This window comes from Bos indicus x Bos taurus, chromosome 2 (genome assembly GCF_003369695.1).
Source record: "Bos indicus x Bos taurus breed Angus x Brahman F1 hybrid chromosome 2, Bos_hybrid_MaternalHap_v2.0, whole genome shotgun sequence".
NCBI classification, from domain to species: Eukaryota; Metazoa; Chordata; class Mammalia; order Artiodactyla; family Bovidae; genus Bos; species Bos indicus x Bos taurus.
The window spans coordinates 69,549,089-69,576,400 of NC_040077.1; the positions used below are offsets into that span (position 1 = coordinate 69,549,089).

The window sequence follows — 27,312 nt, forward strand, 5'->3', positions numbered from 1 at the left end:
TTTGATTCATTTCTGAGGCACAAAATCATTTTCACACTTTCATCTTCCAAAAATTATTGTTCCTTTTTTTCACTAAGCAAAAATTCATCCTGATCTCAGCCCAATTTGGGTTTCTTTCAAGTTCCACCAAAAGGCTTTCCACCTGAGCATTCTTCAATTCCATCTTTACTTTCAAGCATTTCATTACTGAGGCCCTGAAGGTAGGGGCATGGATTTTTAGATGAATTGCCTTATTTCAGTCCAATTTATGGCAGTAAGATTAAAGAGAAAAACAAACACACCATGGTGGACAACTCTGACAGAGCCCCAGTCTCTGCAAACATGGTGGGATGAATGTGATTGCATGCACATCAATGTCACATAAAACTGTAATGTGTGGAGGGGCTTCACTTGCTGAAACAAGTGGTAACGTTGGAGAGGCACAGCTGGCAAGGGACTGAGGGTAGCTTCTAGCTGACAGCCAGACCTCAGCCAACAGGTGTCAAAGGACTGAATGCTGCCAAGAACCATGTGAACTTGGAAGTGGATCCTTCCCCAGTCGAGCCTCAGATGAGACTACTGTCCAGACCAGCACCTTCACTAACTTTGTAAGAGTCTGAAACAAAGGACCCTGCTATACTGTGCCAAACACAGAAACCATGAGATAATACACGATGTTATTTCAGACCACTGTATTTGTGTAATATTGCTATGTAGCAACACATACTAAATTTACAGAAAAAGAGAAAAGCAACCCCTGACATCTGAGAGCCAATCTGGCACTCTCAGCAAGGCCCTGGTGTTGCTGGGAGCTGGGCTGCATTCACACGAGGCTTTTGTGTTAAATATAAATAACTCCAGAGGACATCAACATCAGACAGGGTCACAAGGTTCAAGGAAAAAAACATGACCACTCTGTAATGTCTGTATATGGGCAAAAACATGAACACTATTCAAATCCCCTAAATGATCAAACATCCCCCTATACTGGCTAATATGAACACAGAGCTTTAACTGTGATTCTTTTCCCTTGGCCCACAGAGAAGATTTCTTTAGACACTGATTCATCGAATTATCCCTCCTTAATGCATCTAACTCAGAGCAAAGCTCTACTTTCTCTAATCTTCCCCTAAATCACCTAAAAGAAGTCTGAATCCCATAAGTCTTTTCTAAGGCCTCTTTATTGAGATGCTGTATGATTCCCCACTGCTGTGTGGTCTCCTTCAACCAGCAATAAACCCAACTTGTCTAACTATGGGTGTGTTCCCAGAGGTCTTTGACTGGAGGACACTGACAACAGCAAACAAAGCAAATTAAGAAAAACAAAAAGCAAACATGATTTTATCATGGTTTGTTCATAAAAACAGAAGCATAAACCAAGAAAGCAAGAAAATACAGAGCTTAAATTAGATCTAAAATATAAAAAAATAACAAAGTATCTCCAAATGAGTATAAAGAAATTATTTGATAAACAGTATTAGGGTAAGTGGATAGGAGCAGGAAAACTAGGATGGATCCAGATTGTGGACTAAATAAGAATGAACTCTATGTAGCATAAAGGATTAAACATTAATAAAAAATTATGAGCTGAAATGTAATGAATTACTTATCAGATCAATGTAAAAAAAACACTGCTATTTTGAAACAAAAAGACTGATCAATTTGGGTACCAACGCCTTGCATGAAAAGAAAAGCAATACACAAATCAAAGAACAGCCTGAGAAATATGTGCATCACTGTGACAAAATATTTAAATCTACAATAGAGACTTTAATCAAATTTACAAGGAAAACATCAGATACCCAAAGGATAAGTGAGTAAAGGCTTCAATAGATCAGTCAAATAAGCAGAAAACAGAGCAAACAAAAACATGCAATTATGTTCAAGCCACTCAGTGGTCCAAAGAGGTACTATTTTATAGCCACTAAGGTAGCAAGTTAGACAAATGAACAGAGGGGGAGACGCTTGGACCATCCTGGAAGCCCCTTCATGGAGGCAGTATTTTATATCGCTACAACTTATTTATAAAGCAACACAGAGGAGTCAGAATCCAATCTTTAGACTCCTACAAAATCTTTCCAAAGAAATCATTTGTTCAGATTTTACAAGAGGATTATCTACAATGGCAAACAAAAGTCTAACAACAGGGAAATGTTTAATGAATTGTGCTAGATTATCTAGTATTCACATAATTATGAAGACTAGAAATATGGAAAATATTTAGGACTTAATGTGACAAAAAAAAAATGCAGTTTATAAAAGTATAAATAAAGGTTACCATTAGCTGCATGGCTATAATGTGCCCCAGGCACTGTTTTGGGCATTTTTGTCACATTTCACTTAACCTTCACAATACCCTGCCATCCTGCCAGGAGAGTTACATTATTCTCATTTTATAGATGAAGATACTAGGGCAAAGCGATTAAATAAAGTGGCCAAGATCACAGAGCTGGGAAGCTGAGGAGACAGACGTGAACCAAGACAGGACTTGAATGCTGTATTTGTAACTGCACTGTTTTGCCTCTTTTACACACACATGATGGTTGCAACTAGGTGCCACCATGGATATCTGGGACAGATACTGGATTAAATATGCAAACGTGAAATAACTGTCATATGGGAATAGAATTAAAATCAATTCAATTACAAAAACCCTCATATTTAATGATATATGATCTACCCAATACAAACAACATAATCAAGCAATGAACTGGTGAACTCCAACTCCATGAGAAGTTTTAATTATATGTATGTGTGTGTGCTCCATCATACCTGACTCTTTGCAATCCCATGGATTGTAGCCTGACAGTCTTCTCTGTCCATGGAATTTCCCAGGCAAGAATACTGGAGTGGGTTGCCATTTCCTACTCTAGGGCATCTTCCTGATCCAGGGATTATACCTGTGTTTCCTGCATTGGCAGGTGGATTCTTTACCATTGAGCCACCAGGAAAGTATTTTAATTATACACATCCTTGGAAAAAGACCTGTCCAAAACGACTTCTAATTTCATTCTTTCCTGGCAGAGCAGAACAGAGGGACAGAACACAAAATACAGCCATCACATCACTGCACAAGGGTGAGGGACGGGAAGCCCAGTGAGCCCAGGGATACAGCAGGAATCATGGAACTGCAGAGCTGATGGGGAAGACAAGTTAGCTTCAAGACTACAAGGCAAGGACATGTGTACGAAGGAGACCTATTTGCTTCCTCTCTTATAATAATCTAAGCTCCTATCTACTTACAGTGGGCAGGTATAAAGATAAAAGTCAGAGTCCCCGGAGGAAGAGCAGTGAGTACCCCGTATGTTTGTGTTTCTGTAAAAACTGAATCAGTGATGCTATGTGGCAACCTATGGGCAGGTACAGGCTCACCCCCTTGCCATCCAGGTCTGTGTGTGCTGACAGCAAAGCAAGACACTTCTTCTCAGGGCAGTGAATTAATCACTCTTTTCCACACCTATGTCTTCAAGTCTTGATTCTACTGGTACTTTCAGGATGACCTAAATCCTTGGTCAAATGTCAGATGACACTCTAACCACTGTCACCTTTTCTAGGTGGTAAATTAAAATAAAGGATGCTTTGGATTCTATTAGGCTTCCCTGATAGCTTAGTTGGTAAAGAATCTGCCTGCAATGAAGCAAACCCCGGTTCGATTCCTGGGTCGGGAAGATCCCCTGGAGAAGGGATAGGTTACTCACTCCAGTATTCTTGGGCTTCCCTTGTGGCTCAGCTGGTAAAGAATCCACCAGCAATGCAGGAGATCTGGGTTCGATCCCTGGGTTGGGAAGATCCCCTGGAGAAAAGAAAGACTACTCCCTCCAGCATTCTGGCCTGGAGAATTCCATGGACTGTATAGTCCATGGAGTTGCAAAGAGTTGGACACAACTGAGCAATTTTCACTTTCTTTCACTTTGGATTCTAATATGAAAGTTGGGTCAGAAAACCTAGTGGGGAAAACAAGAGAACCCCATCCCTAGACATTCTATGCTGTTTTTTCTTAAGTTGACTTGTAACATGAGTTTTTATTTTTATTTCAACTTCATTTCTACTTCTGGAAGTGTGCTCACCAACAGAAGTTTGGTTTCCATCCTTCACCATACTACTGATCCCCTTTACCCATCTCACCCTCCCTCTGCCCCTGCCCCTCTGCTAAACACTACTCTGTACCATTTTACTCAATCTTGCTCAGAAAGCCCCTCACTTTGTGTGAGATGACCACTATTGTGCTTAGAGCTGATTATAACTCCCAGATTACAGGTGACATCCACTGTCCAACTATATCATCTGTGCAATCTCTTCAGAAGACCATTGCACAGAGGGTCAGGGCAGAGCTCATTTGTTGTCAAGGCTTTTGAGACAGGGAAACTGAAAGTGGATGCTTGAACAGACATCGTTTTAGGCGGGCAGAGGGGGCAGGGTTGGGGAAAGGAGGATGTGAAACAAGGCCCTGTAAATCTGATTTTACTGATACTACATCTCAGCCAGACCAGAATCAGTTATGTGCAAAATGATTAATCACTGTCTCCCTGAAATATTCAAGGTCCTGCTGCCTATTCTTAGGATGGAAAAAAAATCTAATGCTGAAATATGACTTTCAGGCTTTTGTTCATTCTATACCCTTTTAATAAAGCAGGACACAAAATTTTGCCTTGGGCTTGGCTGAGTTATGGGGTTTATCTCCTAAGTGGCAAAGCTTCATCCCTCAGCCTCATCCACCAAACTGTGCCCAAGTTATAGGAAGCCTGATAGAGAAGGAAAAATGTGGGTGCTGTCCCTAAGGCATCCATCTATCAGATGCAATAATTGCTCCAAGAGACAGGTTTTCTCTTTATATTTATAGAAAAATAGTCACTGTAGAAGAAAATGAATTTAGCTAATGGGCAAATGTGGATGGCGCTACACGGTGGATATTCTGACAAATGTGGCAGATGAATTACAACCTGCCTCCATCAGTGCTGGGAGGGGTAGGGAAGCAGAAGGACAAATTCTTGGGCATTACTGAGGAGATGGCTTCAGCTGGGTTCCCACCTACCTTTTCTGCATACTCAGACACAATCTGCTTGATCTCGGCAGAGCATAGGCCCACGATCTGGCCCACGGAGCTTGCGGTCGGCCGGCTCTGCAATCACAAGGGAGGGTGTGCTCTCAAGGACATGCACTGGCTTTCACACATTGGAAACCCTGAGCATGACTACAGCAAAACAGATAACATTCCTGGGGGAAAAGTAATTTGGCTTTTCCTCACGTGTTCATCAACAAGGAAGGGAGAAAACAAGCCTCAGGACAAAGGTTACCTCACCTCATTCCCTCCTGAATCACTCAGCAAACTCTGTTAAGATTCTCCTCGGACCCTGGGTATCTCTAGAAAATCATTCTTCACCATTTACACCCCATCCCATGGTTTTTGTTGCTGAGGATCATTAAAAAGAGCCTAAAAGGAACTTGGCAGGCATAGGACTCAGAGGAAGAAAGTGGAAATGGGAGAGGAAAAGGGATTTCAGAATTCCTGAACTACCTTCTGAGTGTCATAGATCTTTCCTACCGTAAAGAAGGATTCTCTTTCAAAGCACCTGGATAAACCTTCGGGACAGGTCGTGAGCTCTGAGAAAAGGGAATATAAATTCAGTGCCCTACCATCTACTCAGATGGTATAGGAGAGAAACAGGAGACAGGGGCTCCTGTCCTGAATGCCACATGTGGTTGTGGACAAGCAGGACTGAACCACAGCTCTCCCACATGGGTCCTGTGATGCCATCCAGCTGGGACATCCTGTCTTCACAAAGGTCCTTCAGGTCTCCCTCTGAGAGGTTCCCATGAATGGCAACACCGTGCATGTATAAAAAGTTCCCCAAAGAAAGATCCCAGGAAACAAGAAGCAGAGTGCTAAAAAGAGAGGGCCCTCCACCACAGAGCAGGTTGGTTCCAAATCTCCCTCTCCACACCACGCCCACCCTAGTGGCCACACCCGCCTCACCTCCTCATGTGCCATGGCGGTCATCTTGGTCATCAAGGACTGAATACGCTGCTAAAAGAGGAATGGGGAGAAGTAGTAGTGAGCAGGTCTGCCCACAAAAGGCTTAAGCTGGGTATCTAAACAGGGCTTTTCAGTGGAATCCAACGGCTGTTTTACCCAGTCTCATTTTATGGTGAGTCTCATGAGAAGTGATGGAAGGAGACTGAAAAGAGTGTGAAAAAACAGCCAACGGTAGCTGGCCATTCCGGAAAACTGGAGATGAAAGTGATATTGTATACCTGTGGTGGATTCATTTTGATATTTGGCAAAACTAATACAATTATGTAAAGTTTAAAAATAAAATAAAATTAAAAAAAAAAAAAAAGAAAGTGATATTTCTCTCCAAAAGATTTATGCAGAAACCCTAGAGGGCCACATGGATCACTCACTTCTTCAGCAGCTTGAAGCTCATCCTCCTCGTGGGCATCAGCTTTTTCTGCAGTCAACAGCCCCGTCGGAAGTGCCGTTTTCTTGTCCTCAGCCTGGAAGGGAAGATGTAAAAACTGTGGCTGAGCACTATCGGTGGAGACAGTAGAGAAAGGGTAACACTGCAAAGAGCCATAAGTCGGTGAAAGAAAACACACAGATCTGGACAAATGACCCAGCCCCTGAGAAAGGATGCAAAATCCAGAGACCTCAGCCTCCACTCCAACCACATGCCAAACAGGTGGAGTCTTGGGGCTTGCTCAATGCCTGCCTCCGTCTCTGAACTACTCGCTGATTAAATTCCTATCAGGCCATAGACCTTTGCCAGACTTATCCATGCACTGTGATTGGGTCTTCCCCTACTTTAATTTCTTTAAGACTAGATCACTGCCTTTTTTTCAGCTGAGGTGCATGAGTGGATATGAAAGCAATTTAGCAGGTATGCTGCTGCTGCTGCTAAGTCGCTTCAGTCGTGTCCGACTCTGTGCGACCCCATAGACGGCAGCCCACCAGGCTCCCCCATCCCTAGGATTCTCTAGGCAAGAACACTGGAGTCGGCTGCCATTTCCTTCTCCAATGCAGGAAAGTGAAAAGTGAAAGTGAAGTCGCTCAGTCTGTCCGACTCTTAGTGACCCCATGGACTGCAGCCCACCAGGCTCCTCCATCCATGGGATTTTCCAGGCAAGAGAACTGGAGTGGGGTGCCCCTGCCGTCTCCACTAGCAGGTATGACTGGCATCTAAATACAAATAACAGAACATATCAGAGTGCTTTTGGGTGGGTGGGGGGGGTGTGTGTGTCTACTAAACCATGATGAAAATAACTCCTACTATCAAGAGCTGTCAACAAAATTTGAAAATCGCTAGTTTAAAGGTTTAAAGGATAAGACTCTAAGCTGCTTGTCCTGATGCTCAAGCTCCATGCTATAAACCCAGCTCAGGTTCAAAATGTACCACACTCAGGACACCTGGAATCATGGCTGCTCCCCAAGCCTGCGCTGTGAGTCTAGAGTTCTTGGTTTTAGCTCCATCTTTGCCATTCACAAGCTACTGATCTCAGATTTACCTTCTCTGGATATTAGGATCTCTTGGGGTTGAATGAGAGGATTGGCCTCAGATATCCCTCTGAGACCATCCCAATTCTGGGATGTACTTAAGCATATGAGTGGCTCCAGGGGCTGGCCTGAGCACTTGTGTATATCTGCAGGGGTTAAGACTTCCAGTTCAAATGTACCATCTGACATGAGAATGATAAGGCAAGGCCAATATGAATAATATTTCATGGACATCTCATAATTTTTCCAACCATAATCAAATTGCCTTATTTCAGAATACAGTCATATACACAGACATTGTTTTCAGACCTAAAATTATATATTATACATACATATCAAATTCTTATATACAATACAGTTACCCCATGACACTCTAATCCAGAAACGCCTTGCTTTGGAAGAAATGGCTGTTTGGTTGAGTGAAAACACAAATGCGAAAATGAGAAAACCAAGAAAAGATGTCATAATGAATGCATAAATGATTATTAATGGTAATAATAATGATGATAGTTCACACTTAGTAAATGTGCACTCTGAGTTGGATTATTCTACATCTTTTACATTTTAATCTTCACAACAGTGTTGTGAGCTAGTACAACTTCTGCCCCCATTTTACAGATGCCATAAACTGAGGCACAACAATTAAGTGTACTGACGGAAATCATGCAGTGAAAGGGAGGAACTAGCATTTGAAACCAGCCAGTCTGGCCTTAGAACATATGCACCTCAGCGCCCTCTGAGGACTGAGACAATGACCACAGGAAGCAGAGGGAGGCTGGGGTCAGGGAAGGCTCACGGGAAGCACCGGGAATGGGGTCTAGACAGCGGAGGGGCGGCAGGAGAGTAGGGGGAGGAGCTGTGTCTCACTTAAGAAAATCCAGGGGTTGGGTAGGGAGTGAGAAAACAGGTTCACTGGACCTCGGCTATGGACTCTTTAAGAGGTCACCAGCCGCTTTGGCTAGCACATTATTACTGAAAAGGCAGTAGGTAAGAGCACAGGCTTTGATGTCACACGGACCTGCGTTCAGATTCTTTTTATGGCACTTTAGGAGCTGTGTGATCTTGGACAAATCACTGAGCCTCTCTGAACCTCAGCTTTTTGATCTGAAAAACAGGAATGAGTATCTTCCTCACAGAGTTGTTTAGCCTGACCAAAGGGCCTGGACACTGGAAAGGGTAGCACTGTAAGATTTATATGCCTGCCCTGCTGCTGGCAATTAAGAATCATGAATAAACACATACACACACAAAAAAATATGAATGAAGAGAAAACTCTGCGATTTCTTTATGAAGTTATAAAACCCCATCTTGACTTCCTGTTTTTTCCACTCCAGGCTTAGTACATACCCAGCCTGTAATGTACACTGTGCTCTCTCTCACTGCCAGGAGGCTGTTCACACCCATCTAGGGTGTCTCTCATCAGATGAGGATGCTCAGGCCCCCATTTTAGAGTTATTAAAGCCCACATGTTTGACCCTGGGGCCATGATTTTCAATCACCCTTCATTTCCAGTCCCATGATGAGGAGGTGTCGCAGTTCCCCAACCTGCAGAGGCAGCAGATTGGGAACACCAGGAGGAAGATGCAGGGATCAAAAGCAGCTGGTACACCCCTGCTGACTGGGGTTGCTCAAGGACCAGAGCCTTGTTGTCCCATCCCTTTTGGGAGCCTGTCAGTGTCAGACAGAGGCAAAGTAGAGGGATACTTCCATATCTCAAATGTGCTCTCCCATTAGCCAAGCATTTCTTACCTTTTCTGTTTTGCTCTGGCGGCTAAATCCATATCTCCTGCAAGCCACAGAAGAGAGGAGCTCAATTATTACTCCAAAACAACAAAAAAGGTGATCAAATGAATTTTAGTTGCACTCTTATATGAAAAGCACCAAAGAGAATTTTGGCTATTTGGTGACTGGAGAACATGTTTCAAGTGCCAAAACCACAAACATATTCCACTGTATTTGAATAAAGGGCCCAGCATTCAATTTGCCACATAAATACTATCAATATAAATGGGAACTCTCCATGCAAAGCACACCATTCTCTTAAAGTGTGATTACTACTGTTTGAATATAGAACTATACCGATCCATAGTTTAAGCTAGAAGCCTTAAAAATATCTGTATATGTGAATGTGTTTGCTCAAGCTTAACATGCTCTCTAATGACTACTTTCATAACCTCACATCCAGCCCACTTTTTATTCTCAAACACAACCCAAGCACAATGCCAAAAATGTTGTGTGCTCACTTCACGCAAGTTTAAATTCAAAGACACTCACAGATGCACTTTAAACTAGCTTATTTTCAGGTTCTAATTAATATCTTTTTCTTTTAAGCAATACAAAAACCATTCGATCTAAAACAAAAACCATAATGCAAAACACCCAAACTCACTTACCTTTAAATGGTTTATAAGGAAATAAAATTACACACAACCATTTAAGAAAAACAAATTAAGGGACCCTGCTCTGCCTTCACTCACAGCTCACCCCACTTGCTGGGTCATGTGCTGGCTTCTGCCCTTGTCTCAAGCCTCCACTTCCACTCTCCCTCCCAATCCCTTATTCAACCTCCTACTGGCCTTATACGCATCTGGCAAGGCAGAGAACAGAAGCCCTCCTAGTGGGCACTGTCACCAGGGCCTCCTTTCCATGGACCCAGCTAACAACCACTGAGCCTCACCCCAGCAGCTCACCTCCCCTGCTCCTGGGCATCGGCGCCGAGCAGAGTTCTGCATATACTGTGCTGTTCTCCTGTCTCCTCCTACCTTTCTACTCACTCCTCACATCTCAGCTCTAAAGCCACCTCTTCCTTTGAAGCATGCCCAGACTTCACTTTGGATGCTTTTGGTCATTTCCAAAAGTCAGTTCCACTCAATCTGAAAATCTCAATCTAGGACCAGTGCTTTGCCAGACATGTGATGAGTGTGAAGGGAAAGACACACTTGGGCACAGGATTTCTCAGGATTGGGCTGACAAATCACAGGCTTAGTTTATAGTTGAGTCTAGTGCACAGCGCAGGTTGGGTAGTAGCAGGTCAGGACACTGGGTTTAGATTCTTCACCCTGATGACAGCCAGCTCTGTGACATGGGGGAAACTGCTTCACCTCTCTGAGCTTATCTGTATCACTGATAAGGTATTATAGACATGATCTCCAGCCCTGTTTAAACAGCTTCCATATGATTTCTATAAATTACCACTGACAGTATAGGAGGGTTAGAAGGAGACACAAACTACAGGCTGTGTAGTTTGGGTTGGACACTTTAAATTACAGCAGCACTCTGCCCTGGCTGATCTATCCCTGTGCCTGTACGTGTTCCCCCTACTTTCTGATCAGCAATCATGTCCAGCTGACTGTTGGCATGTCTGCATCCTTCTCCAAGAAAATGCAGAAATCAAGAAGCCAAATATATCACCTGTCCTTGCAATAGGCTGTCTTATAACTGGAGAGACCAGAAGTCATTGCTGGGTACACTGTGCCCATCCACAGATCGACAGGCCCACAGTGCAGACGATCAAAGTTCAATTCTGAGTGTCCACCCAAATCCTGTACAAGACCTAATGGCAGATTCTGTGAACTGGCTTAGTCATCTGTCTATACTGTACAGGCCAGAAAACAAACAGCTCTATTTTCCACATTCCCTTGTACCCAGAGTTCTGAATACTATTTAAGTTCCATCAATGAGATGTATTTGCTGGAGTTTTGAATGTGTAACAGTTAGAGCAGGAAACAGTGAGAGCATAAGGGGTTCACTGTGCTCATGGGGATCACAGTAGAAGTAACCTGATTCTGGGCCAGAAGCTGTGACAGTGGTTTTCTGATCTTGGAAAAAGCGGTGGCTCTTTTGCCAGCAGCTGTGGTACCAGCTTCCCAGCACCACAGGCTATCTGCCAGCTTCTTGACCACAGAGGCGGCAGCAGCAGCCTCGGCAGCCCAGATCTACTGTGATGCTTGGGCAGTAATCCTGCTCAGTCCAGATCACATGCCTTAACTCTTCCCATCCACCCTTGTAATCAATCCCTTCTGCTGGAACTAGTGGGTGGGTTCTGAGTCCTGAACCAGGGACTCAAACCAGCTGACCAACAGAGGGTCTCTCCAAAGTTTCCCACTCCTTGAAGTGTCCTTGCACCCTGGGTATTCTTTTGTTTCCCAAGCCTTCAGTCTCTGGAGACCTTTAAGGGCAGAAGACATACCCTCAGACAGGCAGGTCTTATCAAAGATCCGGGAACTTTATGGATTTTCCAAATAAAGAAGTAAACAACTAAACATGAGTAAATTCAATTCCCAGGTCCAAGCTACTTCTCCTTAAAGACAGAAGCTCAGGAAGACTTTTCTGACCACCCCAAACTAGGCTTCTGTGCCTGTCCACCCTTATGTTCTCACTGTCTCCTCCTCTAACTGTTGCACTTTCAAAACTCCAGAAAATGCATCTTAAGGGCAGAACCTAAATAGTATTAACAACTCTAGGTGCAAAGGAATATGGAAAATAGAGTTGCTTGTTTTCTGGCCTGCACAGGATAGAAAGATGCTGGATGTTGACTAAGTAAAGTCTCGTACAGGATTTGGGTGGACATGTGCTTCTGTATTGACACCAAAAAAGCATTCGCACTCACCCCACAGGGTACAATTATTCTGTATTATATGCACTCCGTCTGTTGAGCCCTGGAGGGGAGGAAATCTTCTCCACTCACTCTTTTTCTCTATACTTTCAAAGTTGAGGTTTAATTCATACAACATAAAATTCATTTTAAAATGCATATTTCAGCAGTTTTTAGTGTATTCACTACTTTGTGTAACTAGTGCTGCGCCACACATATAACTTTAGTATTCACCTACCCAAGTTATTCTAAACATGTTTAAATATACTCAAATAACTAAAGCATGTATTTAAAAATTTAACTATATTATTAAGATTCTGTTTCTAAGCCACACTAGTCACACTGTAAGTGTTCAACAGTCACAGGTGGCTAGTGACCACTACATTGGACATCATCATTCTAGAAAACAAACATTCTAGTCTTCTTCCCTGGGGCACATTAAGATAGATATCAAATTATCTGGAACCCAGAACAAATCAGGGACATAAAAAGCCCTAAATACTAAGGACAATGGATTCTGTTCTTTGTTCATTCAATGAACATTTACTTCTGTGAACATATCATGGGCCTTCAGAAGGGACATAGGTTAGAAGAGATATGTTACATGCACTTAAAATGCACTTCCTCACACTGGCAGTTTCATAGCGTGGTTAGGTGTGTAAGTTAGCTCCTAAAAGTTTACTGAACCCATAATATAATTGAAATATTATAAAGATACCATTGTGTTTCAGTCTAAAATCAAAACTATGAGTCTTGTTTTTCCAACAACATAGTATTTAAAGAAATATACCTAAACATGTTTTTAACAAGACGTACCAACCTAGATAGCATATTGAAAAGCAGAGACATTACTTTGCCAACAAAGGTCCGTCTAGTCAAGGCTATGGTTTTTCCTGTGGTCATGTATGGATGTGAGAGTTGGACTGTAAAGAAAGCTGAGTGCCAAAGAATTGATGCTTTTGAACTGTGGTGTTGGAGAAGACTCTTGAGAGTCCCTTGGACTGCAAGGAGATCCAACCAGTCCATTCTAAAGGAGATCAGCCCTGGGTGTTCTTTGGAAGGAATGATGCTAAAGCTGAAACTCCAGTACTTTGGCTACCTCATGCGAAGAGTTGACTCATTGGAAGACTCTGATGCTGGGAGGGATTGGAGGCAGGAGGAAAAGGGGACGACAGAGGATGAGATGGCTGGATGGCATCACCAACTCGATGGACGTGAGTGTGAGTGAACTCCGGGAGTTGGTGATGGACAGGGGGTGCTGCAATTCATGGGGTCGCAAAGAGTCGGACACGACTGAGCAACTGAACTGAACTGAACAGTCCTTAAGGCCCTCAGCATAGTTGTCCAGGCTCAAAATATACCCTTGAGCAACTGAAAGTCAAAAAAGGGAGGAGAAACTGGGATGCTGGCCTCAAAGTCAGATGCTCTATGGACCTAGGCTGAGTGACCTTTAACTGCAAAGAGGATACACTGTTTTCAGACCTTCTTACGTAGCAGTCAAAATATTTTCCCTCTCATCAAGAGGAGAAATGAAGAGGAAAACAAGCACTGACAACAAATGAGGGATTTAGATTCCTAGGTGGGGAGGAGCAACTAAGGGATGCCACAATGGTGAGGGAGAGGCTGGAAGGAACAGAGTGAGACCCAGAACCAGCAGGGGGCCAGCCCTGCTTGATGAGGAAGGGAGGCAAAGAGGGTAAGGCTTGTCTTAAATGGGCTGGAGGGAGAACTAGAACTGGGGGGATGAGAACATAGGGACAAGGAAAACTGAAAAAGAGAGGCTCAGCATAGGATTCTCATTTGAATCCAAAAGTCATATTTATGAGCATCTGAGAACCAAAAACTGCTGCTGCTAAGGATAATAAAGATGATGGTGGTTGTGATGAAGATGATGGTGGTGATGATGATGTGGTGGTGGTGGTGATAGCATCTAATAGTTGACATTTACTGTTTTCTACATGGAACAGACTATCAAAATCCCTCATAAAGACCCTATTATATGACCCTCACCTAATGGGAAAGATCTCCATGCAGTGGAGAGCACTGACTAGAACCCTGAGAGAAGAGTCTAACAGCCAGATAGGAGGATAGGGGCCTTCCCAAGGAAGGGGAATAAATGAATGACTTCTCTGGGCTGTAAGTTTCATCCAATTTGCTCTGTCAGTTGTAATAACTCTTTAGTTGTTCAGTCTCAGAGCAAACAAAAAAGACTGGGCCTGTCTTTCTATGACCAAGAACCAAATTATCACCAGAGGCTCAAATGCATTTTATATAATGATGATGACATGCTTTTGCAGTCCATCAGACCTGAGCTCAAGTCCCAGTTTGAGGCTCTTACTAGTTAACAGTTGACCTTGGGCAGGTTACTTTTTAACCTCTGTGAAAGCTGTCTTCATCATTCTCAAAAAGGGGAATGAACTGAATAAACCATCAGAATTCCCCACCTTCACAAATTCACCCTCTCCTTATCAGAAAAGCTAAAAAAAAAAAAAGGCAAAATAACCCCATCTCCTAAAAAACAAAAAAAAGCCTTCACCAAGCAGCTACCCCAGGCTTAGAAATCAGGAGCCAGCATGACCCCACCAACAAGAACTAAGGTGAGTACCGAGACACATATTGGATATTGGAAAAAATGAAGGTATGAACCATACAAACTAACAAAAAACACACTTCCCTGAGTTCTTTTTGGCTCTAGGACATGTGAGACTCACAGAGGCTGTCTCTCCAGCTCTGGCTCATGTGGACCAGCACAGCCTTGTCTGCCCTCTTGCAGCTGGGGGGTGGCTAGAAAGCCCCCATCACAGTGTCCAGTTGCACAAGGTCCCACACCCTAAAGGACCCCACACTTGGGTTGTTGTTGCTGTCATGAAATTCTTAACGATTAATCATTATTCATAACTCTTAACATGGGATCCTGCATTTTCATTTTATACTGGCCCCTGCACATTAGGAGCTGGTCTGGAGGTACCTGATTCAGAAGAGGAGTTCAATTCACAGCAGCAAATGGTGAGCATAGGGCAGCCCTCACAGCTAGATTAGGGCCAGAACTAACAACTTCCTTTTAATGAAATGGACTAGCTTTCATTCTTAAGAGCCAGCATTACTCTCTCAAAAACAAACAAAAAGTGGCAATGGCAATTCCACTTGAGAGATGGAATTAGTAAGGCAATTAAACCTTAATTTCCTGCTGGTTCTCTCCAGCATCCTAGAGGGAGAAGCCATAGATGCTCACTCTGAGACGCTAGTGGCGGTGCCGTTAGCTCCAGCCCCCCAATGAGGGCTGGGTTATAAGCAGAGCAACACACAGCAACCACTCAGATGAGAGAGGAGGAAAGCACCAGGAGACATACTCACATCAAGGAATCAGTGACCCTAAGTAGAAAATTCAGGACATAAAGGAAGGTTAATACCCAGAGTCAAGCAAAAAAAATCCAACGAGGAGAGGCATTTCTGTGTGTTTAAGTGAAAACTGAGGCCAAAAGAATTTTTTTTCAATTAGAGATATTTTTAAGAAGTGACAAAACAACTTCTAAATTCTTCATTTTTCTGTTCAGGACAGTTCTTCACAGGAAACCAAAACTAGTATCTAACACAAAGTAAAGCTGCTTTAACTGCGGTTTCCCTGAACATGTTTACAAATGGCAGGGGCAAGGACGGTAGCCCACCCAATCCTCCGTGAACACCCCCACATGGCCTGACTTCCTAAGGAGGGCAGAGCTGGGGCAGGGGAGGAACTACAGAGATTAGGCTTCTACCACCATCAGGGAAGCTACCCACAGAAACTGGACTCATTCAACACCGGAGGGAAAAGTACTTGGTGTCGGAAATCTTGGGCCCAAAATTGTAAACTTGACCGGGTGAGAACTAACCAAGTTCATCCCAATGAAGTGATTTAAATCAGCTTTTCTTTTCAATGGTTTTATCAAATAGATACTTATAAACAGGGTCCCCTTCTTTACCGGCCATATTCCAAAAGCGTGGCATGGATCCGCGACTCTTCATCTAGCAGCTCCTCTGCTCCCTGCTGGCGTTTGTATTTCCGACGAGGTTTGTAAGCATCCTAAGAAGTGGATGAGGTGGAGAATTACCGAGGGTGAAGAGGCATCTGGCCTGTCAGGGGCGGGCCTTCCTCCCCGTGGTGGTGGGTGTACAGCTCCCCTGTGGGTAAACAGCTGGCTGGGGTGGCTGCCTTCAAGGAGTCTGCCCTTTTTTTTTTAGTGTTGTAGCAAATACTTCCACCCAAGCCATTGTTGTCAACTTTGTTTTATCTTGGCTGGGGCTTTTTCTATCCTATAACACTTTAATATTTCATGCCGTCGAATTCATCAATCATCTTTTTTCCTAACTCAGGGATTGTTTTATATGTTACTTTTATAGATTATATTTAACCTTTTAATCTATTTTAGAATTTCTTCTGGTACAGTGAAAAGTTGGTATGTATAGATATATTTTTCTCTGAATGGAAAATTAAGAACCCCAACATCATAAATTTAATAGTCTATCCTTTCCTTGATTTAAAACGGCAAACATATACACACATAAAACATGTACCAATATTATCCTCTGCAATTTTTCTTGTTTAATGAGTATCCTGTATCCATTGTTCTTTTTCAAATTTCTTGGACATTCTTACGCATTTTCTCTTCCAAATGAATTGCAGTATCAGCTTGTCAAGTTCATTATGAAAAATTGTTGAGCTTGGATTAGAATCACACCAAATTTATAGATTACTGTGGGAAGATCTGACATCTCTATAATACTGAATCTTGCCTTGAAAAGCAAGATTTATCTCTATTCAAATCTGTTTCATCCCTTAATAAAATTATCCAGAAAGAAATACAAATTTTTCACACACACTACATATCCAGACCTTTCTACCACCCAGAGACATAAACTGCAACAATCACCAATATAGATGTTAACCTAGTATACTTAAAAAAAAAAAAAATTCTTTCATGGCAAAAGAAATCTCAAATTCTTAAATTCTAATACCAAAAAAGGAAAGTTGATATAAACCCTTCAGAGATATATCTATTTTTACAGAAGTGTTTGAGGTTTATCCTCAAAAAAAAACTTATAAAACACAAAATGCATTATAAGCTTCCAATGACTTTTAAATTATTAGAGTATTATTTAGTTATAAATATAGAAATAAATATAGATCCATCTTGTGTAGGACACATACTAAAACTGCATATACATATTTCCTAAACAAAGTATACGGCATGTAGTAGGTGCTCAATTAATGTAGGTCGTCACCCTGAGATGATCTGGTTTACCATTCTACCCCAAATACATGTCCTTCGTGACTGCAAACTGGCATCAAATAATACCTTAACAATATTTGTTCAGGGCTCTAGGTACAAGTAGGCAGTTGTTTGTGCAAGGTATTTCAGTTTACCCCTGGATCTTTTCTTTCCCACTGGCAAAGTCTGCTTGGTGGCTCAGATGGTAAAGACTCTGCCTGCAATGCGGGAGACCCGGGTTTGATCCCTGGGTCGGGAAGATCCCCTGGGGAAGGTAATGGCAACCCACTTCAGTATTCTAGTCTGGGAAATCCCATGGACAGAGGAGCCTGGTGGGCTACAGTCCACGGGGTCACAAAGAGTTGGACACAACTGAAGCGACTCAGCACATACACATACGTAAAATCTCCACTTAGATATCACCAGGACAAGTACTACTATCTGGCTTCTCCAGACTGTGGTATTTTTAGGCTAATCAAAATTGTTCCCCTCTTGATAATTCTGGTTAACTTTATTATCATCTCACTTTTTATTAAGAAAAGTTTCAAGCATAAAGAAAAACATCCTTTCTGTAACATCTATAATTTCACCTATTTTGTGAAAAAGAAATGAAACAGGGTTCTGGGATGATCCTGGAGGGTTGTTATAACTCGCTGCCACAAGTATTCCTGTTTGCTGCTGGTGCCTACATGAACATGAATAGGAAGCTATAAATAACAAATCAGATTTATGAGGAAATGAAAACCATAATAAACTGGTATGACATCAGTTACTGTGTACGATTTAATTTCCATGGAGCTCTACTATTACAGCAGCTCTATATAATTGAGCTTAACTGCTACCTTCTTTAGTTACCATTCATAGAGTCAATGACCCAGACAGGAAGTTGGGTTCTTCTAAAAAAGGAATGACTCCAAAACAATAGCATACTTGAAACCAACAGCACAAGGACCTTTTATTCAGCCAAACAATGACAATGTTGGCCTTTGTGCAATTATTCCTTATACTTTAAAGCACCTCATACACATCTTACTTTTTGCATTTTATAACTACACTGTGGGCAGAAGCAGGGCAGATGCTATTACCTTCACCTTGCTATTAAACAAGCAGAGAACAAATAATTTGTCCAGGATTGCTAGAATAGGTACCCAGGTTGCTAGTCCCAAGGTTTCCTACTATACTAACTTGGCTCAGCCACTAGTCACTCCAGCTGAGCCCTTTCATGAGACTATACAATGTGAAGTGGCCACGTGGATCATTACAATGCTTTGCTTAGGTAAAGGACCTAAATGTTCCCAGGCCAAGTATAAAGAACTATTACTAAGTCACCCTTTTAAGAAACGAGTCAGGAACACTGATGTCTAGTCCCGTCTCTGCCATTAACAAGCTGTATGACCCTGGGAAAGGCAATTTCCCTCAGTGGACCTTTTTCCATATCTGCACAATGATGGCTGGACTAACAGATTTTGAAGGAGACTCCTAGTCTCTCATTCTTTGTGTTCCTAACCCTGAGAAGATAATGAGTTGGTAGCATAATTCCATCAGTAATTTAAAGTCAGAGGTTATTTTTTAACTATGCTTTCTACATCAAGGCTGTATATTGTCACCCTGCTTATTTAACTTCTATGCAGAGTACATCATGAGAAACGCTGGACTGGAAGAAGCACAAGCTGGAATCAAGATTGCCGGGAGAAATATCAATAACCTCAGATATGCAGATGACACCACCCTTATGGCAGAAAGTGAAGAGGAACTAAAAAGCCTCTTGATGAAGGTGAAAGTAGAGAGTGAAAAAGTTGGCTTAAAGCTCAACATTCAGAAAACGAAGATCATGGCATCCGGTCCCATCACTTCATGGGAAATAGATGGGGAAACAGTGGAAACAGTGTCAGACTTTATTTTTCTGGGCTCCAAAATCACTGCAGATGGTGACTGCAGCCATGAAATTAAAAGACACTTACTCCTTGGAAGGAAAGTTATGACCAACCTAGAGAGCATATTCAAAAGCAGAGACATTACTTTGCCAACAAAGGTCCGTCTAGTCAAGGCTATGGTTTTTCCTGTGGTCATGTATGGATGTGAGAATTGGACTGTGAAGAAGGCTGAGCACCGAAGAATTGATGCTTTTGAACTGTGGTGTTGGAGAAGACTCTTGAGAGTCCCTTGGACTGCAAGGAGATCCAACCAGTCCATTCTAAAGGAGATCAGCCCTGGGATTTCTTTGGAAGGAATGATGCTGAAGCTGAAACTCCAGTACTCTGGCCACCTCATGCGAAGAGTTGACTCACTGGAAAAGACTGATGCTCGGAGGGATTGGGGGCAGGAGCAGAAGGGGACGACAGAGGATGAGATGGCTGGATGGCATCACTGACTCGATGGACATGAGTCTGAGTGAACTCCGGGAGTTGGTGATGGACAGGGAGGCCTGGCGTGCTGCGATTCATGGGGTCGCAAAGAGTCGGACACGACTGAGCGACTGATCTGATCTGATCTGATCTTATGCTTTCTAAAAAACATGACATCAATTTATCTTTGGCCGTTAACAGTGGCAGTAATAGTAATTGTTATCACTTATTGAATGTGTGGTATGTGTCAGGCATATACTGCTCTGTATGTGCTACCCACTTGACCTTCACACCCATGAGGGCAGTTATCCTTGTTTTATGTAAACAGATGATGGAACAGGCACAGAGGTTAAACAGCTTGCCCATGGTTACAAACGCAATAAATCAAAGAGAAGACTTCAGAACTGAGACTCTCAAGCACCTGCATGATGTGCCCTACCTCAACTGTGATCACCCTTCATGCTGGGCCCTGATCATCTGCTCAGCATATGGCAAAAGAAACACGAGTGTGGTTGGGGTTAAAAAGTTAAGGTGACCCCTCTGTAAAGCAGAGACTTGTGTACAGTGAGTGGCCCAGTTCTCCACTTCTCAGGACTGGCTACAAGTCAGGTTCACCCATCAGAGCCATTCCTCTGGGTCACATTCCAAATGGCAAGGAAGGGGTGGGAAGAGTTCAGCTCCACAGCTGTGTCCGCAACAACGCTCCAGTCACTGCCCCTCAGCTACGGCAGGCAACCCCTTCATGAAATAACCAGTGGGCAGCAAGACAGCCACTGACAGCCACTGCCCTCCAGAGCTCCAGGGGGCCGGACCACACCATACTCTGCAGGAAGCACATCTCATTTTCCCAGAGCTCAACTGGCAGCCCAAACCTGACTCTAACAGACACCTCCACCCACCGGTCGCTGAACTAACACTGCCTTCCACCTAAAGGGGCTCCATTGATGTCCCCTTCAGCAAGCACAGGGCCCTAAAACATCCTCTAAGAAAAAATTATTCTGAGACAAACAGGTTTGTCTTCATTTTTGCATTAATAAAACCACCACTACCACCACCACAAAAATGAAGCCCCTGGGAACTGAGTGGATGGAATGGTGAGATAGATGGATGGTAGTCATGTCGATGGGTAGGAAACTCAGCTGGGGAGGAAGGTTTTCTCCAGACATCCCTTAAATCTTGTTCGTTCCCTATTCTCTCTTACAAGAGCTCCACTATGCAGGTCTGCATTCTGCTCTATAAGGTCTAACGAAAGTTCCACTTCAGACCCCCTTCAAACTGTACCAAACAGCTTAACTCAGTAGGTAAGAAAGAGGCTGCTGTTTTGTATACATGAGCCAAGATGGCTTCTGTACATTGACTTCTAGGTTTATTTCTTCACAGCATACTGAGACCCACTGCTCAAAACCCTCCAACTCTTTACACACCCAATTATTCACAAGATGCCCCACTAAGCAGAGTTTTGGCCGTTTACAGTCTGTCCACACTGCATGCTCTGCAAAACTGCCCCATCATTTCTGAACCACAGATAGGAGAAGCCCAAGACTATACAAACCCCAGACTGCAGCTGCCCTTCAAATATCTCTAACCCACCAGGGGCTTCCTGCCCCCACCCCTGCCCCAGGTTCCCTTGTTTTCCTTCCTCCCCTTCTGGACTGTGGCCCCTGTGCCTAGGCCTCAGGATGGCTGCACACTGGGAGGGCCTCCCCACCCTGCAGGCAAACCTGTTAAAGCACTGCCTAAACAGAGCTTGTGGTGCTACTGACCCTAACCCATCACATCTTTCCCCTTGATGAGCCCCAAAGTCCCCTGCATCCCTTACAGCTGCAGTGTCCCTACTTTCACCCCACACTCTAGAATGCAGCTGGGCACACAGTGAATGCCTAGTTATTAATACTATTACTGAATGAACATATGGAGTCAGACAGACAGGGTTTAATCCTTGCCCCTTTGCTCTCTCTCCAGTTTGGGGCAAATTACTTTAACCCCTGACATTTTCCACCTGTGAAACAGGTATATGGAGAGAGACATAAGGATTAGTCAATCTATCTGTTTAACATATCTGACACACATTAAGGCTTAAGATATACATACAAGTGTGTTTTTCTATTATTAATAAAATGTACTAATATGTATTTTTTCTTATGTTGCCATATGTACATTTTATGTCCTGGGTGGAAAGGCCTGCCTCATGGTGTTTCCTATGGAAGAGTACAGTGGAGTTTTAAATGACATAGTCTTTTAGAGAACCAATAAAAAGTCTTCTTTTTTAAAAAAATTCTCTCCCCTCTGGTCTCATATAAAATTCTAAACATTACCAAAAAATGCTCAACAAACAGTAAATAAACATATTTTGGGGGCTCTGGATAAAATTTCATAGCTGCTCTTTATTCAAGGTTGAGAGGGAGTAAAAGATCTCACTGCACAGGTCCCAGGTACTTCATGAATATGGAAGGCTGACAGCTCAGAAAAGGAGGAAGTAAGCTGTAAAATAGCACATAAGGTGAGACACATGAGCAATGATGATGCTGAAGTGGATGGGTAAGGGGAGGACTGTCCTGGGTGGCAAGTTTCATTTTTTTACATCCTTTGAAAATACCACCTCCCATCAAGCAGGCCTTCTACAAACCAGTCAGTTATTCTATAAAACGGGGATATGGCCAAGTCAAGAAAAGAATACATTTCAAAGGCGAAGCAGAAGTATTGAGAATAATCCCCAGGAGGAAGAAAAATGAGGCCAAGACAAAAAGAGCTCAGAAGTTAAAAGTTCACACAACAGCCTTTCTGCCAGGCAATCTGGCAAGAGGTCCTATAGACTGGGGCATAACCTCTGAACCAATTTCACTTCAAGGAAATGTAACCCAAGTAAATAATTAAAGATAAAAGAAAAAAAGTTAGCTATGGGGATGTCCTACATAATAGCCAAAAAAAAAAAAAACCACCCCAAACTAAAGAACAAAACCCAAAAAAACAAACTAAGCTAGTTAAACTAGTACCACACAACGTGTAATGTTCAACCACTAAAAATGCTGTGGGGGCTTATTTACTGGCATGGAAATATAACCTTGATTATATTCTTGAGCAAAACAAGCACACAATAAAACAGAACATACAGAATCATGCTATTTTTTTTTGTAATCTCTAATTCTCTATATTAATATCCATAACTCTTGTATTTCCTACTTTGAATATCAGTGGTTATCTGTGGCTGGTGGTATCATGGGTGATTTAGTCTTTGTACTCTTTCTCCAGTTCCTAATTTTTCCTTAGTATTACTACAGCACTAGTATGTAAGAAAAACAACCTTTTGTAAAATTAAAAATCATGCACCAAAAAATACAGATGAGCCACACAACCAAGGGCAAAGGCAGAAAATTGGAACAGTCATACAAAGATGGATAAAGACAAGAATAAGCTAAAAATTTTTGAAAAAATTAAAATGTTTAATATTTAATTTTGAAAGGATATTATATCTAAGCAAGAGTAAAGTCTGCTTGTTGAGGCACAATGAAACATGTTAATAGATGGGAAAAAAGACAACAAAACCAACAGTCTTCACTTGGCATCCATTCTCCAGCTAGACAAACGGTCTTCAGTGGGGCAGGCACAGCAGATGCCCTCGTAAGGGCAGCGCACCCAACCACTCTGCATGCATTTGACTCTCTGGGACCCTGATGACTACTATCCCAAGGTCCTGAAATCAGTCAGGAACATGACTGCAGAGTTAGTGTCAGGGATATGTGAGAAATAAGACACCAGGTGAAGAGTGAGCAAACTAGAGAAGCACCAGCACCTGTTGTGCCTGAGGAGTCAGATGGAAAATCAAAACCTGGCTGCCTCTTCTCAGCTCTGCAACTGTGCAGGGATTTTACTAGCTTTTCTCAGTTTCAACTTCTTATAAAATGGAAAAATAACACATAAGTCCTTTAGTGTTGATGAGAACTAAATGAGATAATGCTTGTAAACCTAATTACATGCAAAGCACACAGGAGGCATTCAATCAGTACATGGTAGCTGCATTTGTATTTTATAAAAGGCTGGGTCTAGAAACCTGCCACCATATGTTAAACTGAATTTTAATCCTTAATTTAAATTTGGGACTCTACAGAATAGACTGGCCTGTAAGGGGCAGGTAAGAAACAGTGATGAGCCATGTGGAGGGCAGAACTGGGGAGAAGAAAACATCCTTTACAACCTGACACTTCCAAGAACCACACCCTGGTAATGTAGGAAAGACTTCATTCCTTTTCCTTGCTGCCCTGGTGGCTCAGACAATAAAGAATCTGCCTGCAATGTGGGACACCTGGTTCCATCCCTGGGTTGGGAAGATCCCCTGGAGAAAGGCATGGCAACCCACTCTAATATTCTTGCCTGGAGAATCCCATGGACAGAGGAGCCTGGCAGGCTACAGTCCATGGGACTGCAAAGAGGTGGACACGACTGAGCAACTTTCACACTTCACACTCGTTTCTTTTACAAGGGGAGGGACTCTCTGTGAGGAGAGTGACTAGAAACAAAACCCAGTAAGCTGTTCTATTTTTACAGGGGTCACAAGAAGATAACAGGGATGCACACTTGACTCTCTGACAAGTTCCTGGGACTCTCACTCCAAGGCTGCAAGGAAGAGTGTGAAGAGCTGTGGGTGAGCAGGAAGGAAATTAATGGCAACAGGGTTCAGCTAAGAAACCTAAGAAGGCAGCATCTGGAAATAAGAAGTACTTTCAGTAGACAAAGAAGAATATAAATAAACAAAACCCAAAGGCTACCTCTGGCCATCCATAAAAATTCTTTATCATTACAACAGTAATGTAACACCAGATGGTCATTACAGAAAGCAGACTGATTATATTCCTTGCAGCCAAAGATGGAGAAGCTCTATACAGTCAGCAAAAACAAGACCAGGAGCTGACTAAGGCTCAGATCATGAACTCCTTATTGCCAAATTCAGACTCAAATTGAAGTAAAGAAAACCACTAGACGATTCAGGTATGACCTAAACCAAATCCCTTACGATTATACACTGGACGTGACAAATAAATTCAAGGGATTAGATCTGATAGACAGAGTGCCTGAAGAACTATGGACAGAGGTTCATGACATTGTACAGGAGGCTGGGATCAAGAAAAATAAACGTAAAAACACAAAATGGTTCTCTGAGAAGGCCTTGCAAATAGCTTTGAAAAGAAGAGAAGCAAAAGGTAAAGGAGAAAAGGAAAGATAAATGCATTTGAATGCAGAGTTCCAAAGAATAGCAAGGAAAGATAAGAAAGCCTTCCAAAGTTAATGGGAAAGACTGGAGATCTCTTCAAGAAAATTACAGATACCAAGGGAACATCTCATGAAAAGCTGGGCACAATAAAGGACAGAAATGGTATGGACCTAACAGAAGCTAAAGATATTAAGAAGAGGTGGCAAGAATACACAGAAGAACTACACAAAAAAGATCTTCACGACCCAGATAACCATGATGGTGTGATCACTCACCTACAGCCAGATATCTTGGAATGTGAAGTCAAGTGGGTCTTAGGAAGCATCACTATGAACAAAGCTAGTGGAGGTGATAGAATTCCAGTTAAGCTATTTCAAATCCTAAAAGATGATGCTGTTAAGGTGCTGCACTCAATATGCCAGCAAATTTGGAAAACTCAGCAGTGGCCACAGGACAGGAACAGGTCAGTTTTCATTCCAATCCCAAAGAAAGGCAGTGCCAAAGAATGTTCAAACTATTGCACAATTGCACTCATCTCACACACTAGCAAAGTAATGCTCAAAATTCTCCAAGCTAGGCTTCAATAGTACATGAATCGAGAACTTGAAAATGTTCAAGCTGGATTTAGAAAAGGCAGAGGATCCTGAGATCAAACTGCCAACATCTGTTGGATCATGGAAAAAGCAAGAGAGTTCCAGAAAAACATCTACTTCTGCTTTATTGACTACACCAAAGTCTTTGACTGTGTGGATCACAACAAACTGTGGAAAATTCCAAAAGAGATGGGAATACCAGACCACCTTACCTGCCTCCTGAGAAATCTGTATGCAGGTGAAGAAGCAACAGGTAGAACTGGACAATGAACAACTGACTGGTTCCAAATCGGGAAAGGAGTATGTCAAGGCTGTATATTATCACCCTGCTTATTTAACTTATATGCAGAGTACATCATGAGAAATGCTGGACTAGATGAAGCACAAGCTGGAATCAAGACTGCCAAGAGAAATATCCATAACCTCAGATATGCAGATGACACCAACCTTATGGCAGAAAGAGAAGAACTAAAGAGCCTCTTGATGAAAGTGAAAGAGGTGAGTGAAAAAGTTGGCTTAAAACTCAACATTCAGAAAACGAAGATCGTGACATCTAGTCCCATCACTTCATGGAAAATAGACGGGAAAACAGTGGAAACAGTGACAGACTTTATTTTGGGGGGCTCCAAAATCACTGCAGATGGTGACTGCAGCCATGAAATTAAAAGACACTTGCTCCTTGGAAGAAAAGCTATGACCAACCTAGACAGCATATTAAAAAGCAGAGACATTACCTTGCAAACAAAGGTCCATCTAGTCAAAGCTATGGTTTTTCCAGTAGTCATGTACAGATGTGAGAGTTGAGCACCTAAGAATTGATGCTTCTGAACTGTGGTGCTGGAGAAGACTCTTGAGAGTCCCTTGGACAGCAAGTAGATCCAACCAGTCCATCCTAAAGGAAATCACTCCTGAATATTCTTTGGAAGAACTGATGCTGAAGCTCCAATACTTTGGCCACCTGATGTGAAGGACTCATTTGAAAAGACCCTGATGGTGGGAAAGATTGAAGGCTGGAGGAGAAGGGGATGACAGAAGATGAGATGGTTGCATGGCATCACCGACTCAATGGACATGAGTTTGAATAAGCTCCAGGAGTTGGTGATGGACAAAGAAGCCTGGCGTGCTGCAGTCCACGGGGTCGCAAAGAGTTGGACGTGACTGAGCGACTGAACTGAACTGAACAACAGTAAACCTACTGGCAGTCAACTGAGGGGTAAGTTCACACATTTAAAAAAGGCAATAAACTAAGCAATTTGAACTATTAATCAAAGAAGACCTCCAATTTTTTCTCCATTTTCCTGTATCTTGATATTATTTTCTAAAGAGCTGCAGACAGCATTTTATCTAGCATTTTATTGCATCCTGGCTCCGTCATCACCAATGTGACCTTGGGCAACCTACATAACCAATCTGTGCCTGAGTTTCCTCAACTGTCAAAAACAAATACAGTTACTTCATAGGGTTGTTGTAAGGACTAGATAAGTTACATACAAATGCTCAGAACAACGTTTGGACACGACATATTTGTCATTATCTCCTTAAATTCCTTTAAGAATTTAAGTCATGTTGCTAAGCAGAAGACAATTTTCTTTAAAAATTCCATTACAAATGAAGAGAGGAAATAATATGTCTCTAGAGGACTGAAATATTTAATAGGTAAAGGGACATCAGGTGCAGTTTCATTGATTGGATAATCGATAGCTACACTGGCCTTTTTATTCTTGGTGACACAGTCAGAAAATGTAATGTTTCTCACTCTCTCTTCAGGGCTCCAAGTGAGATTTACACGTGAAGATATTCAATAAACAGTAACTATTTTGTTTTTTTAACTTTTGGGCTTCCCCGATGGCTCAGTGG

At 42.5% G+C, this 27,312-nt stretch overlaps 1 protein-coding gene across 2 annotated transcripts in view; it reads right to left on the reverse strand.

Annotated features, from left to right (window-relative positions):
• Positions 1 to 27,312, reverse strand: part of CCDC93 (coiled-coil domain containing 93) — a 104,686-nt gene that overhangs the window by 54,966 nt on the left and 22,408 nt on the right. The window contains exons 7-12 of one of the 2 annotated variants that reach the window (XM_027562212.1): positions 16,025 to 16,125; positions 15,420 to 15,437; positions 9,221 to 9,257; positions 6,382 to 6,474; positions 5,954 to 6,004; positions 5,012 to 5,098 (exon numbers count right to left, since the gene is read on the reverse strand). In XM_027562212.1, the coding sequence (XP_027418013.1) occupies positions 5,012 to 5,098; positions 5,954 to 6,004; positions 6,382 to 6,474; positions 9,221 to 9,257; positions 15,420 to 15,437; positions 16,025 to 16,125 (387 nt within the window). The remainder of the gene's footprint in view (positions 1 to 5,011; positions 5,099 to 5,953; positions 6,005 to 6,381; positions 6,475 to 9,220; positions 9,258 to 15,419; positions 15,438 to 16,024; positions 16,126 to 27,312) is intronic. The other variant, XM_027562222.1, reaches the window with a different exon arrangement.